At 41.0% G+C, this 15,004-nt stretch overlaps 1 protein-coding gene across 2 annotated transcripts in view; it reads left to right on the top strand.

Moving 5' to 3' along the window:
- The window catches only part of babam2 (BRISC and BRCA1 A complex member 2), an 83,614-nt gene extending 71,483 nt beyond the window's left edge, over window positions 1–12,131 (top strand). For both annotated transcript variants that reach the window (XM_028565101.1, XM_028565100.1), the window contains exons 8-12: window positions 289–388; window positions 9,718–9,788; window positions 9,917–9,999; window positions 10,145–10,298; window positions 11,501–12,131. In XM_028565101.1, the coding sequence (XP_028420902.1) occupies window positions 289–388; window positions 9,718–9,788; window positions 9,917–9,999; window positions 10,145–10,298; window positions 11,501–11,564 (472 nt within the window). In that variant the 3' untranslated portion in view covers window positions 11,565–12,131. The remainder of the gene's footprint in view (window positions 1–288; window positions 389–9,717; window positions 9,789–9,916; window positions 10,000–10,144; window positions 10,299–11,500) is intronic.
- The last annotated feature ends 2,873 nt before the right edge of the window (window positions 12,132–15,004 follow it).

Genomic DNA, 15,004 nt, shown 5'->3' with positions numbered 1-15,004 from the left:
CTTGTTCCAAATAGAGCCATATTCACAGGGTAGTGAAGGGCCTAATAAAATAGCATTCGGGCAATTTTCAGCCCAACCAATGTTACATACTGTACCCCATTAGGAGATCTTAAGGAACAGTGTAAAATACCCTATATAATCATTCTATCACCCCTTTGAATTGTCCTAAAGATTGTTGTGGTGGCACAGAGAACATGGTAGTAACTTTATGTTGAGTGTAACCTAAATATGTATATTTATATGTGCATACATTTACCGACTAACTGTTGTCTTTTTTTATTCAATCAGTGCTCTGGGAGATTCCTTAGCACTTCAAATCCCAGCATTCCCCAGTGGCGGATGCCTAATTGACTACGTCCCTCAAGTGTGCCAGATACTCAACAACAAGGTAACAGCGTTTGGTTAAACTCATTTTACTTTTATACAGCATGGTTAGATGTGCTTTGTGTGTTGTGTGTATGTTGATGTGTCCATCTGTGTGTGTGTGTGTGTGTGTGTGTGTGTGTGTGTGTGTGTGTGTGTGTGTGTGTGTGTGTGTGTGTGTGTGTGTGTGTGTGTGTGTGTGTGTGTGTGTGTGTGTTAATGTGTGTATGGGCATTCATGCACGTGTGTCTGGCATCTGCCAACGACGTGGGCGTACTGGCCAACCTCCACAGGATGTTTGAGCACTCCTTGGCCTCCGCAGGTTGACAGGTAGATGCAGTGTAGACACGATGTGATGTCATTTCCCTCAGGAGAAATGCCCATCCCCCGCTACCAACACACACACGCACACACACACAATGCACACGGATACCTTCCATCTCTTCCTGTTCACCTGGTCTCTGAAAAGCATACTCAGGGTGACTGGAACACTTGTGTCCCTGACTGGCCTCTATGTCTCTGGGTGTTTAAGTCGACAACATGTGAAAGACATGTTGAAAAGCAGCTTTATCAATAGCAGATAAAGACAGTGTTCCACAAGGAAGGAGGAGTCTTGTTCATAATGTCACCAATACTACTTGAAAGAGCAAGTACACATTTCTAATAAAGTATACTGCCTCTAACACACATCCTTCTTATTGATTTCATTCAGGGCCATTGATTTATTGCAGTATGCAAAGTTTAACCAGCACTATGTGCTGCATGCTGGCCAATTGCTGTTGTTAAAATGTAACAGCATAAGTGTGTTAGCCTTAGCAGTGATCTGTCCAAATTCAAAATTTTCATGGTGTAGTCACAGCTGGCTTTGCACTCCAGTGGGGGAGATTTGTAAAATGCTATGACTCTGATCAATTTCATGCCCATTCACATGCAAGCTGTGAATGAATTATCATGATGCAAAACCATCTGAAAGTGAGAAGTAATGTGTGGAAGCTTTTTGTATTCAACAGTGTAGGTGGAAAATGTGTGAGGAAAGACACGGTTGTTTGTAGCTTTTTAAAATGAAACGTTCTAGTAACGTTACCACAACAACAGATCTGGATTCCCCTGTTCATAGCCTGATAACTAGACTGAACTGTTTCCCAGATGTCTTACTGAGCCACTCGGAATGGGCAAGACAACATCAATTAGTAGTTTCTCATTAGGCTCATTAGGTTTGACAGCTTTCTGATCATCCTAATCAGTTTAAGGGCCCACTTGCGCAATTGCCTTTGTACACCGACGCATGTATGATTCCTATTTTGCAACCTACGCACAGCGGACTTTTCCCTCCACAGACGCACGTCAGTAAATTAGGGAATGTATTTGCGCTCCTGGGGGCGGTTAGAGCGAAAGGAGGAGGCGTGTTCAGGCGCAAACGTTCCCTGGTGCTATTTTGCAGTTTCAAAAACAATTCCGCCACAGACCAGGAAAAACCTGGTCTAATGTCAGTGTCGCTAGTCTAAAGTCAGTGGTGCGTTATTCAGATGCTATTTTAGGGCCGCATGCTTGGCCATAATGTAGCGTGTGCACAACGCGCATACACTTCTCTCATCTAAACGGACGCAGCAGTTCCCATTTTTGCAAAGCCATAATTACAAAGAAAAATATTACTGAAAATGCACTTCAGGTGTTTGGATAGATCAGGAGGAACTTTACAGTACAGTCCTCAAAAAGTCGCAGCATTCTTTGTGGCTTGTTGTGTTTTACACAACATTTCCATGAATCATGGATGTGTGGATGACATAACTGAGGAAATATTAGGTGCACAACAGGTGCAGGTGGTGCGTTTGGAGGCTCCATGGCTGCAGCAATCCTCTCCAGACTTGAAGAGATACGCCCGAGACGCCGCAGCAACATCACCACCCGGCCAAGACGGGCATTTATTACTTTGCCGCATCTCGGACAGCTCCCGCTGGCGTGCGCCAGGCAAATCCACCGTCATAATAGCAATCGGCCATGGAACAAGCGCGCCTGCTCTTAAAGGGAATGTAAGATGACGCTCTGATTGGTTTATTGCACGTTACGCCCAAACCACGCCTAGCTACTTCAGACCAAGGCGCAAGAGTCATTTATCCCGCAAGCATAATAGCAACAGCGCCCGAGATCCGCCCACAAAGCTACTTGTTTTTCACGTTTGGTACTTGCATTTCAGATCGTTAAAATAGGGCCCTAATAGGGCTTCAACAGTATCTACATAGATACAGCTAATAGACAGTGATAGGTGTAGTGTACTATTACCATTAAAACAGACATTTAAACTCTTATCTGAGGCTAGCAATCCTCTTGGTCCATATTGTTCAGGCTGTTATTGGTCATCCTAAAACAAATGTTATTCTTGGATCTCAAAATTGTATTTATCATTTGTTGTGGTCAAGCATACAGGTACTAAAAGAAAAATGGACCCTTTGACAGCATGAAGTAGCGATTAGCAATGCCTCATGTTCAATTTCGGAAATGTGGCTCAGTTGTGTGGCGGAAGTGGCATTGGTCGTTCTTTGGAGTCCCTTCCAGTCAAAAGAAGTAACCATTTTGTCATAGTAAGCAGATATTGTAAGTAGATTCATCAGAGGAAGACAGATGCTGAAAGTGTAAGGAGAAACACAAAGCGGTATTTGGCTTCTCTGTATCTGTCATTGTTTGTAAGATTTATCGACTGAGGCCCGAGAATGACAAATAAAAGACATCATTCTTTTTCTTTTTCATTTTGTTCTTGTAAAACCATCAGTCATTTACTCCCACGTATTCCAGATGCTGTGTTTGTATTGACACAACTTTATTGCCACATACTGTGCACACAGCTGGGACTGGGACTAGGGTTGTGGCAGCACCTGGCATTGTATCATTAAAAAAAGATTACTCATGAAAATCAGCTCCAGAAGCTAATAGGCCCTGAGGGGTTTCAGTCACCACCTATGTACATACAGATGTGATCAACTCACAAGATAAGGAATTAGTTGCTTTCAATCAATGAAATCATCCTTAGCCGGCAGTGTTTTTTTGTCAGGTAGGAAATTGGCCTATGAGAGAGAAGTGGAGAGGAATTAATAATTAAATGTGCCAAGTGTCTGCTCCAGCTACTTTTACAAATGTTCAGGTTTCCTTTTATTGTGTGTTTTATTGTGTATTTATTTATTTATTGCTATTCTCTTGTGTGTTTTTTCAAGGGACCAGTTCACACCTTATGTCTGTATCCAGATGTGTTATCAAGATAACGATCAAACCAATCCCAACATTTACATTTACATTTACAGCTGGTACATACAGTATGTATTCCCATTGCTGGCATTCTCATTACATTACATTTTTACACATGCAAAGTAGACAGTAGGAGGAGAAGCACAGTCAGCCAAAACAATCGTAGTCATTGTCTGGCCGTTGGACCCTTTAGTATACAGCAACAACTCAAGAGTAAACAACAGGTTGTTTCTGCCACTGTGATCACTAAGTAAACAGGCCCCATATACTGTGGTGGGATCTCACTTGTATAGCAGAACAATAACACTGCAATTAAGTAAGTACGCTTATTTAGTGTCACAGCACACTTTACAAGTGCATAGTACACCTTACAGAAAGATAGACTGTAACACATTGAAACAAAATACAAAAGAAACAATACTTAGGAAATTGCAGTTGTTACATTCAGGGTTGAATTATTCAACTGAAAGCAAGTGAAAAAAGATTTGTTTTTTAGTCTTGATTTAAAGGTCTCAGTGGTGTTTGCCTCTGATCGAGTGTGGTAAATGGATTTTTTTAGTCTTCAACAGCTTTTGCGAACAAATGAGTCCACAAGATCTTGTAGAACCTGTGATAACCGTGATATTAAAAAATTAAATACTGATATCATGTTAACACATATGATAATATTGTGTAAATAATCCAGCGCCTCTGTAAACCATTTCCGTTTCTTTCCGTTCTCGCTTTGTCGCCCTTCCTTAAACGCCCCACACATTGGATGTTTTGTGTATCAGTTTATCTGGTTGCCTTTAACTATCGGCGAGGCCATGAATGACATCAAAGTACTCTATTTGCTATTTTTGGAATATATCCGGAATGCTGCGGTTTAGAGACTTACTTTATATTGCCTTGCTTCGTTTCTGTTATAGCTTCCCAATGAGCTCCACTGTGATCGTATCCCTTTGAGAAGCATTCTAATTCTGCATGGAAGCAATAGAACGCTGTTGCGGCTGGTAATAAACAGCTGGAGGTCTGATATGTGCAGTATACTGTAGACAGTGGTAGTAGTGTTCCATGTGACATTTCTACTGTGGCCAAGTCAATTTGAATTATACTATGTCTCCTTACTCCTGTCATTATCTTAATAAACACTGCATTTTATTATTCATAAATGTCAAGTAGTCTGCAAGGTCTGAGATCTGTTTTTCCCAAATCCCAAAAAGTTTCTTTTACTAATTATTTTTCCTGTAAGATTTTTCTATCGTATTTGAATTTTTGATGCCCACATGGATTTGATCAGATAACCAAAAGAAATCAATGTTTAAAATGTATTTATAGTCAGTTATCAGTTCAGTCACTCTTTATAACATAAAAGCTGGGGGTGGTGTAAATGTTTATGTGACAGAGAGAGAAGAGATTTCTTAATCACACAGCAGGAAGCACTTCCGGCGCAATTGCGTCACACTCCCCACAGACAAATGCACAAACGCAACAAATGGATGAGCAGGCGAGGGAGTCATGGGTGCAGGCAGGTTTGAATACCTGCAGAGCAAGATCACCTGTCTTGCATCACTCAAACCTCGAGGCAGCCAATAGAAAGACTTGGCTGCAAGTCACCGTGACAGTGGGGGCAGGAAATCCTTTCTCAGTATGGGTGTGAAAGTTCAGTGATCCACAGTTCCCTTGAAAAACACACACACCACAACACACACACAAACACACATACACACTCTCACCTACACGCACCCACACACGTACGCACGCACGCACACGCACACACACACACACACACACACACACACACACACACAGTGCAACTAGACACACAGCTTATTGAGTATGTGGCCTTGCAGCTTTTAAGAAAGCTCAATTTCCGCCTCCACTGTCCCATGTAAACATAATTGAACAGGAGGCTGAGTCACAATGGCAGTCTGTGTTTAAGAGCTCTTGCAGATATGAGACCCGTCACACACACAACTGTGTATGAGAGATTACTACTTTCCCCTTTCACAAAATGCCGTCATTCATACAGTACATTGATGAGTAATCACAACCATGCAGCGGGTAAGGCAATACTGTCTCCAGCTTTATTTATGATGTATCCTGTCCTCAAATGAACCTCACTATTTCCCTACATGTTTTTGACTGCTTAGGGCTGGGACAAATAATCAGGAACAGCAATATATTGCAATACGGACTTTTATTATGCATTATAGATGCACTGGCACTAATATCACATTATTCTTGCACTGCTGGAGCCAGTGTTGTAGTCGAGTCACCAGCTCGACTCTATCAGAATCTATCATGGGAATATCATAATACATCATAATATCGTATTGTGAGTTTAACCAAAAATATGTTTGGAGATCCTGATTTATGAATTTTCAGTTGATAATCCTCAAATGTTGTCATTTTCATAAGAGTGTAGCTTGGAAATTCTCCTGAAATTGATGTGAGTTGATCAGCTCAAAACTTTCTCCAGAGAAGACTCGCCACGCTAGATCGTCTTAAGCTACAAAAACGTTTTCTAATGCCGATCGTTCAGTGTTGTGACAGAGTGATGTTTCTTTCCCCTTACAAACAGTCTTTGGCATAATGCAGACACCATCTTGCAGGATAGCATTAACCAAAAGCAGCTAAAAGTATCATATAGCTGTTACTGAATTAACGTTTATTAGCCTCCGCTAATACAATAATCTGACACTGATGATGTCTGTCATTTTAACGTGCCATAGTAAGGGTCAGTGCAGGCCTGCTACCTGAATGTATTGTACATTACTCTTCGCTACTAAGAATATGGAGAGAATTTTTTTTGATAGGAGACTTGTTAGCCTCGGAGCTCAGCAAATCCAGATATTTCACCAACAGGGTACTGGATTCAAAATGTAATCGGCTATCGGAACATAACTCTATGTTTAACTTAACAATATTCCCACTGGTGTGGTGAAATGGATTTAACATTGCTGATTTTCTTCATGCCCCTTTGATGAAATAGTGTGCATGTCTAAATTATAGACTGAGGGAATTCTGCAGCAGTTTTTTTTCTGTGTCGTTCAGTAATCTGAGCTTCGCCGGCATTGCCCAGGTGCAGTGATATATAACCTTAGTCTTGCTAGGTGAATGGAGCAGGTCACCTTCATGGCTGGCTGCTGACTGCAGGCTTTCTCACTCAAGCAAGCCCTGAGCTGTTCCTCTTTGGACTTAAAAAGAAAACCTAATCACACCTGCCGACACACGCTAAAGACATGTTGGTTATGTGCTCACATGAAGAGAACCTGTTCTTATGTTCATGTGTTGGATAAATCATGTGATTGATTGTATTTTGGTTCAAATTCCAGCTCATTCCATTCACTTGTGGTTTTTGTATGCTGCTCTAGATTTGGGAAAACCTGTCACCTCTAAGCAAGAAGGCCAGCTGTGTCCTTTCTGTGTTGAGTGTGTTTAAAATACCATTGCTGGAAAGTAATTTAGTTCAGGGTCCAAAATTAACTATTTTGGTCCACCAACCAAATGGCTAGTGAATGTTCAAATTTAACCAGCCACTTAATGTATTACCATAGTTTTTCGGCTGGTGAGTGAAGCAAATCTACCAGCCAGTTGCATATTTTACCAGCCTTTGGCAGGTAGATGGTGCTGATTTTGGACCCTGTTGCTTTACACTCAGTGCACTACACAGACAACCTACCTTAAAACGAGCACTGCAGCGTTTTTTTCATTTTCTAATGTAATGCACAAGTTTGCTTAACATGCATGTAGCTCATGAGATGAATACAAAATTGAAAGGATGGGCTTCAGGAGGCCAACCACTGGCATATATTTTGGGAGTGCCCAGTCATAACACCCTACAACATTGAAAAGCATACTTCACATTGATATACCCCTGCAGGTTCCCACATTATTTTTTAGGAAATGCTGAATTGCCTTGCGAGACAGTCTGATGAGTGTTTGTTTTGTATTTTGACATCCGCTGGTAAAAAAGCACTGACAAGGCATTGTGCTTCCTGAAACCCCCACAATACAGGAGAGGATAGATATAGTAAATTGCATCTGTGTTATGGAGAGGATAACCTTCTCTCTTCGTCTTCAGAAAAAAATATTTTCATTAAATTCTAGACTAAGTGGGTCACACGTGTAAAGCACTTACGGCCAGACATCGTTGAGATATCGAATATATGAGTAATGTTTCAATTTTTAAAGGACCCTGAAAAAATGACTGTAATGTTGTTTGAAAATTTCCCTTTAGTTTTCTTTCTGTCAATAATATGATTTGTAAGTTTTAAGTTTCTTTGAAGTCCTCCCCGGTCTTACCAACCTTTGTTTCATGTAAACACCCTGCACTGTACACCTTACCTCTCCCAAACTGTATTAAGTTCCTGTTGTCTTTATGTTTGAAAAAGACAAATGGACAGCAGAGAAAATGAAACGGATATTGTTCTGAAAAATCTCTTGTAATCTACCCTGCTGTGCTAAAATATTTTACTGTATTTGATCAAAAATTGTAAAAAAACAAAACAAAATTTAAACATAAACCTGTAAATTAAGTATAGCTCCATGTAAAAATGTTGCCTTGAATAGAATTTTTTTTTTTATTAAAATGAACACAGTACCTTGAGGAGACAGTCTTTTCTTGTTACATTTGACAAACTCTATGGTAGAGCTTTTAACACCAGCTTATTTGGCTGTCAAGTGGTAAGCTAAAGACGTTGTACTTTGTACTGTGACATTTAAATTCGCCTGCACAAAGATTGCATGTAATGCCACTTTTGTGCTCCGAGCCATCTGGTTTTAAAGTGAAAGCAACCATTAAAAAGTCCACCTCTCTTAATCTCTCTACAGGCCAAGGCATTGTTTACATTCTGGGTTGGTCCGCTGTACACAGACTGAGAGGTACTTCGGCCTGTAAAGGTTCAATTCAGGGCCAGACGCACCCTAAAACCATGTGTACAGGACATGTGCTGAGGGGGAAAAAAGGGGGAATGCACTTGATGAGATTCAAAACAATATGCTGTTCATTACACAGGGTATGCATACATTCTGTTGCTGCAAGGTTATTCTTCTAGGCCAGAGGTCTAAGACCTATAATCATGTAATAATAACGTCCCCAGTTCAAGTGATCTCATCTTCTGTTGATGTTTACCAGGTGTGTGTGTGTGTGTGTGTGTGTGTGTGTGTGTGTGTGTGTGTGTGTGTGTGTGTGTGTGTGTGTGTGTGTGTGTGTGTGTGTGTGTGTGTGTGTGTGTGTGTGTGTGTGTGTGTGTGTGTGTGTGTGTGTGTTGTAGCGGGAACTCCTACAGAGGCAGTTTTGAGTGATTTGCCTGGTGTTTCACTGTCTGTCTGTCTGCGGACAAATGTTGCCCCTGCAATATGTCACAACTGTGCAAAGGTGTAATGAAGGCCAAGTGTGAAGATGGGTGTGGTCTGAGAAACAGCGTCAGAAGTAGGGGCGTAGATTATTAGAACTTTATACAAACTCATATGATATGGTATTCTTCAGGTTTTGTTTGTAATGAGGTGTGATACAAATTATATCTGTTACCCTTTCACCTACACGCTGCAATGCTTGTCCTGGTTAATGTTATGTATATTATATAGGGCAATATAATAACCTGTCCTGCAAAATAAACATTGGCCTGTATCCAGGCACCACTGCAGTCAACTTGGTGAACTCACAGCACAGACCTTTGTCACATATTGATATACGTTTTGCAATCTCAGTTCTGGGTGTGCCACGCTTTAGATTTGAATTCATAATAGTATCATAATTCTGGAGTCTTTTTACAATTATTTGGCTTGTGGCACCACTGGAACAACCTATTTGGAAGTCACAACCTTAAACAACTACTTTGCTTTATATTATGCAGCTCATTTACAGCCAATTTCCCCCTGCATCTCTGTGGTCCAACAGATATGTATCTCTTGATTTTGGTCTTTAAATTAATCTTATATGTAAATATAAATGTTCTATGTGCAGCAGATACCCTTTTACTGTTGAGTCAGATAAATGCCACAAATACACAAACCATTTAGATTTTGTTTCTTTGTTGGGGGTTTTTCCGGAGGGTTATCTATATTGATTGATTCAAATGCTGTTTTGCCAATTCCATTGTGTGTACTTAACCTTTTACTTGTTCTCTTTAGGTGCAGTATGTCATCCAAGGCTATCACAAGAGGAGAGAGTACATCGCTGCCTTCCTCAGCCACTTTGGAATGTGAGTCAACTAGAGAGGACCACATCCTCCACTGATGTCAGCAGCCATTCATTTGGCACTGTTTTGTCTTTTTTTTTTTTTTTTTTTTAAAAAAACCGTTGGTGTGAATGAGCATGTGTGTATTGCAGGGGCGTAGTGGAGTATGATGCTGAGGGATTCACAAAACTCACTCTCCTGCTAATGTGGAAGGACTTTTGCTTTCTAGTACACGGTAGGAGCATCACAAAACACACACATTTATACTGGGGTCTGTTTCTGATCCGCCTGGATCACATCTGATGCGGTTACCTTATGATCCCTATTTTTCTCGTTCTACTTAACACATTCCTCTCTCTGTGTCCCTCGGCTCCTCGTAGTGGATCTTCCGCTGTACTTCCCGAGGGACCAGCCCACCCTCACCTTCCAGTCTGTGTACCACTTCACCAACAGCGGCCAGCTCTATTCTCAGGTGCAGGTGTCGTACCCCTACAGCCCTCGCTGGGACGGCAATGAGATGGCAAAGAGGGCGAAGTGAGTAGATCCTCCTCATTAGATCCATTAGAAAGCCCAGTTTCTGGCAGTCATTTATCATGATGAAAGTCATTAGATATATGATACAATAAGACCATATTGTTGCACTACACACAGGCCATTTCTTGATATTCCCAGATTTGTTTCCGCCTTCAATAAACATAAACTGGTATGAAAGAGTAAATCTACAGGCATCAGCTGCAGCCTGACAACTGTTTGCTTTTTGCATGTTAAAGGTTAATAATTGCTGTAAATATTTGAAAGGTTTGAGTGACTACAGAAGGTCTGCACCTTCTATATGATAATACAATACATAATCAGTTTTACTCTGGTTATCCATGTACTTTTTTCTTTACTGAATACATCTTAATGTCTCCACACAAAAAGATCTGCAAACCTATTTGGATTCCTAACTGTTAGCTTCTGGATTCAATCACGAGAGCTTTGGCTCAGCAAATATTGTTTAAAGGAAAATTACCGTATTTTTCAACCTTGGCCTCAGTTTTCTATCAATTGACTTTGGAGGCAGACCACTAGCTTGAACTTTTTCAGTATCTCACTGGCCTGGCCAAGAAATAGTCATACATAATTCCTCGTAAAACCACAACTGATCCACATCTGAGGCAGATTTTGTAACCTTTGGACAGAACAGGTTAGCTGATTCTCACTACATCCAGTCTTCCAGATGCTAAGCTAACCAACCTATTGAACCAACAGATATGAGAGTGATCTGACTGTCTGCAAGAAAGCGACTAAGCTCATTTCCAAAAGTGTTGAGCTATTTTGTTTGAATTCAAACCTGAACACACCACCTGTGGCTAAATACCTTGTGGACTGCTGTTTTTTTTTTTTTACGCCGTTTGATTTTTTTGTGTCTCCTGTGTTTCCCTCAAGCGCGTTAACACATAGAGAGTAGATATCTCATGCACAGTTGTAATTTAACAAGAAAACACATTCTGCCTTTCATCTGCACCGTGTTCCATGCTGGCGCTGGGACTGACCCAGTGAATTTGTTAGAGGCTTTGAAGCAGTTGAAACACAATCATTGTCATATTTTGATGTTTTATAAGCTGTACTCTTTCTCTCTCTCTCTCTCGCTCTCTCTCTCCCCTCCTCCCTCTCTCTCCCCTCCTCCCCCACTCTCTCTCTCTCTCTCTCTTTCTCTCTCTCTCTCCTCTGTCCTCCCTCTCTTTCTCACCCAGGGCGTACTTCAAGAGCTTCATCCCTCAGTTCCAAGAGGGAGCCTTTGCCAACGGGAAACTCTAGTACTCTCTAGCTTAATGACATGCCTGGAGAGTTGCCTGTGGGAGTGTGTGTGTGTGTGTGTGTGTGTGTGTGTGTGTGTGTGTGTGTGTGTGTGTGTGTGTGTGTGTGTGTGTGTGTGTGCGTGCGTGTGCGTGCGCGTGTTTTTGTGTCAGCCATTGTGTACCTGTATATGAGTATGCACAGACTTACATTCGTGAAATGTGCTGTACTGTATAGTGAGACTCACAGTGGGCTTATTGCACACAGGCTCTGTAAATTCCACGTTGTTTGATTTTGAAATGGTTGCCTCTCAGTCCGTTCACTTCTTTATTTTAGTTTTAGTGAGAAGCCACTTTTGTTGTAGAAGTTTAGAAGAAGATGTCCAGACACCGCAACATGCTATGAACAAAAAACCTTATACAACAAAACTCCCACGCAATTTCTGAAATGAGCCCAGACTTTAAAACCCAGAAATTATGGTGTAGATACAAGCAAGGGATGTGACGATTAAGTGAAAATAGCAGACACATGAACATTGTGCTCATGTCACACACTTTTGTGGGATCAGACTTAAAAAGATGATTGTTTGTCTTGCTGCCATCTCACAGTAAAGGGCCTTTATTTTGAAGAGAAACTCCAAACTTTGACAGAAACCGTACAGTCTGCCAGCCCAACCTAACAATACCTAGTATTGTTAATGTTATTAAGCCAATGACTCCTGGCTTTAAGCAGTTAAACCACAGAGGGTTGGGTTCACAACACTCCACCCAGAGCTGCCATTCTGTGAGAGATATTTGTTGATATGTAAACAATATGTAAACTATTAATGTAAATCACAAAGAGCTGTAGGGACAATGCAAAAGACCTTTGTTTACCGTTTGTCTTTTGTCGCTCACGATCGTCAATTTTGGCTCAACGGTCGATGTTAAAATGATCTGCAACTAGTTTTGCCTTTTAAAGGTCCCATGACATGGTGCTCTTTGGATGCTTTTATATAGACCTTAGTGGTCCCCTAATACTGTATCTGAAGTCTCTTTTATATAGACCTTAGTGGTCCCCTAATACTGTATCTGAAGTCTCTTTTATATAGACCTTAGTGGTCCCCTAATACTGTATCTGAAGTCTCTTTCCCGAAATTCAGCCTTGGTGCAGAATTACAACCACTAGAACCAGTCCCACAATGAGCTTTCCTTAGGATGTGCCATTTCTGTGTCTGTAGCTATTGAGGAGGAGAGAGGGGGGGTGGCAAGGTGGAGGGTGGGGGTGTGGGCTTGACCAACTGCCACTTTGCTCGTTTTCAAGCCATGATGTCTCTCTCTCTCTCATGGGTGGGCCAAATTCTCTGGGTGGCCAAAGCAGAGAAAGGGGAGGTAACCTTGCTCCTTATGACCTCATAAGGAGAAGATTCCAGATCGGCCCATCTGAGCTTTCATTTTCTCAAAGGCAGAGCAGGATACCCAGGGCTCGGTTTACACCTATCACCATTTCTAGCCACTGGGGGACCATAGGCAGGCTGGGGGAACACATATTGATGTTAAAAAACCTCATAAAGTGAAATTGTCATGCCATGGGACCTTTAATTGTCTGTATGATCCATTTGCCCATTTAAAGCCCTGTCAAGTCTTTTTCCGGCAGGTTGACAGTACTGTAAATTACTGAATGTCAAAATGTCTATCCAGTAAAGAAGTCTGTTTCCACCTGACATCGTGTCATTGTTTTGTACTTGGTCTGCATTGTTTTTCTGGAAAATTGTCATTGAAAACATCTTTGCTAGCGGCCCTTGTTTTGATCTCATCTCAAACCACAAGTGTGATCTCTGTTTGTCATCACATGGGATGGATTTTAAAGATTCCCATGTTAACAACTTATTGACAACATCAATGAAAACATCAATGTCTGCTTCAAATTAAGCTTCATTCTCTGGGGACATCCCAAAAACAGAAACTGAAAATATTTTTGAATTAAAGGCAAAGACGCTGCTGTGTGAAATACATTTTTAAGGCAACACATAATCTTCATATTTTTGTGCTGCCTTATTCGTAAAATTTACAATGACTTACTGCCCTTTAAATGTGTAAAGGTGTACTTTTATGTGTACACCTTAGTATCCGTAATGCAAGTGTAAACCCTAGAGATGCTGTTTTACAGGCCTCTAATGTGCTTGTGTAATAAGGAGCTCAGAGGGTGTGTGTGTGTGTGTGGCGCACATGCATGGATATGCACATGCATGTGCTTGAGCGAGGCAGAGTGTGCGCTTGCTTGTTTTCATCATTAAATATGAGGGTCATAGTTAGGGGTCCTTCCTTGCCTAAGGCAAAGCCCATTGCTATATTTATTGTTGGTAATGCAGCAACTGTCAAGTCTAATTGAGAAATATAGGGTGAATGTATCTGGGGCATTTAATAGCATCAAGGCTCCTAATAAAATAATTAAAAAGCAAGATTCTTTTTGTCTTTTGCACTGCCTCACTCCATGTTTCTTGCTCTAACCTTTCCCGACCTGCTTTCAAAACATCTCTGTTGTCAGCCGCGGGACGAGCTGCTCTCATTTTGGACTCAAGAGGGAGGGAGTTCAAAGGAGGGGTAGCTGGCTGATGGGTAGCAATCTTTAACGAGCATGAGCAAAGAATAGTTTAACTTGACAGTCAACTCGAAAACGTCACGATGCGTGCACTCAAAATGTAGCAATTGATTTTCAATAGTGGTAAACTTCAGTGTGGATTTAGCCAAGTGTGTGAACCTTAGCCTGCCAAATCTGAATCAAAGGTGTACATTAGTTGAAATAAAGAGTGATTTAAATCAGTAGTGCTGTCAAACGATTCAAATATTTAATCGCATTAATGTCATAGTTAACTCGCAATTAATCGCACATTTTTATCTATTCTAAATGTCTCTTGATTTGTTTTTGTCCCATTATTTTTTTCTCATTTTAATGCTCTTATCAACATGGAAACGTGGATCGGCTTGCTTTGTGCTTTTGTCGCCTGGCTTTGACGAGGGGGCGGAGAATTGGCCATCAGCTGTGTGCTTGGCCATCAAGTGGTATTTCAGACTGGACGTGCTGCGACGATAGCTCAGTTCACAACCACAAAAGCCACAGATCACTTTGGTCTTGTCAATGGAACCATTTGGCAACTTTTTAAAAGTAAACTTTCCATTCAGAATCTTATTGGCATCCATTTTGGCCTCTAGCCAGATCCGGTGTGGTGTTGTAGTTTTTCTAACGTTACTTTTTGTTGCAACAGCATGTGGGAAAAAAACTACAAAGTTTGCTTGGCCAAAAAGAACGTTAATCTTGCCATAAAAAAAAATTGACGTTGTTAAAATGGGTTTGCGTTAACGCCGTTAATAACGCGTTTAACTGACAGCACTAGTCATTAGATTTAAAAAAAAAAGTGTGTCTTAAATGATTCCTTTGAATACAGACCATGACGTAGCAGTGTGTAAAGTGTGCTTATTTAG

This window comes from Perca flavescens, chromosome 20, assembly GCF_004354835.1.
Source record: "Perca flavescens isolate YP-PL-M2 chromosome 20, PFLA_1.0, whole genome shotgun sequence".
NCBI lineage: Eukaryota > Metazoa > Chordata > Actinopteri > Perciformes > Percidae > Perca > Perca flavescens.
The sequence above is the reverse complement of the archived record's forward strand: the minus strand, read 5'-3'. Positions and strand labels throughout refer to the sequence as shown.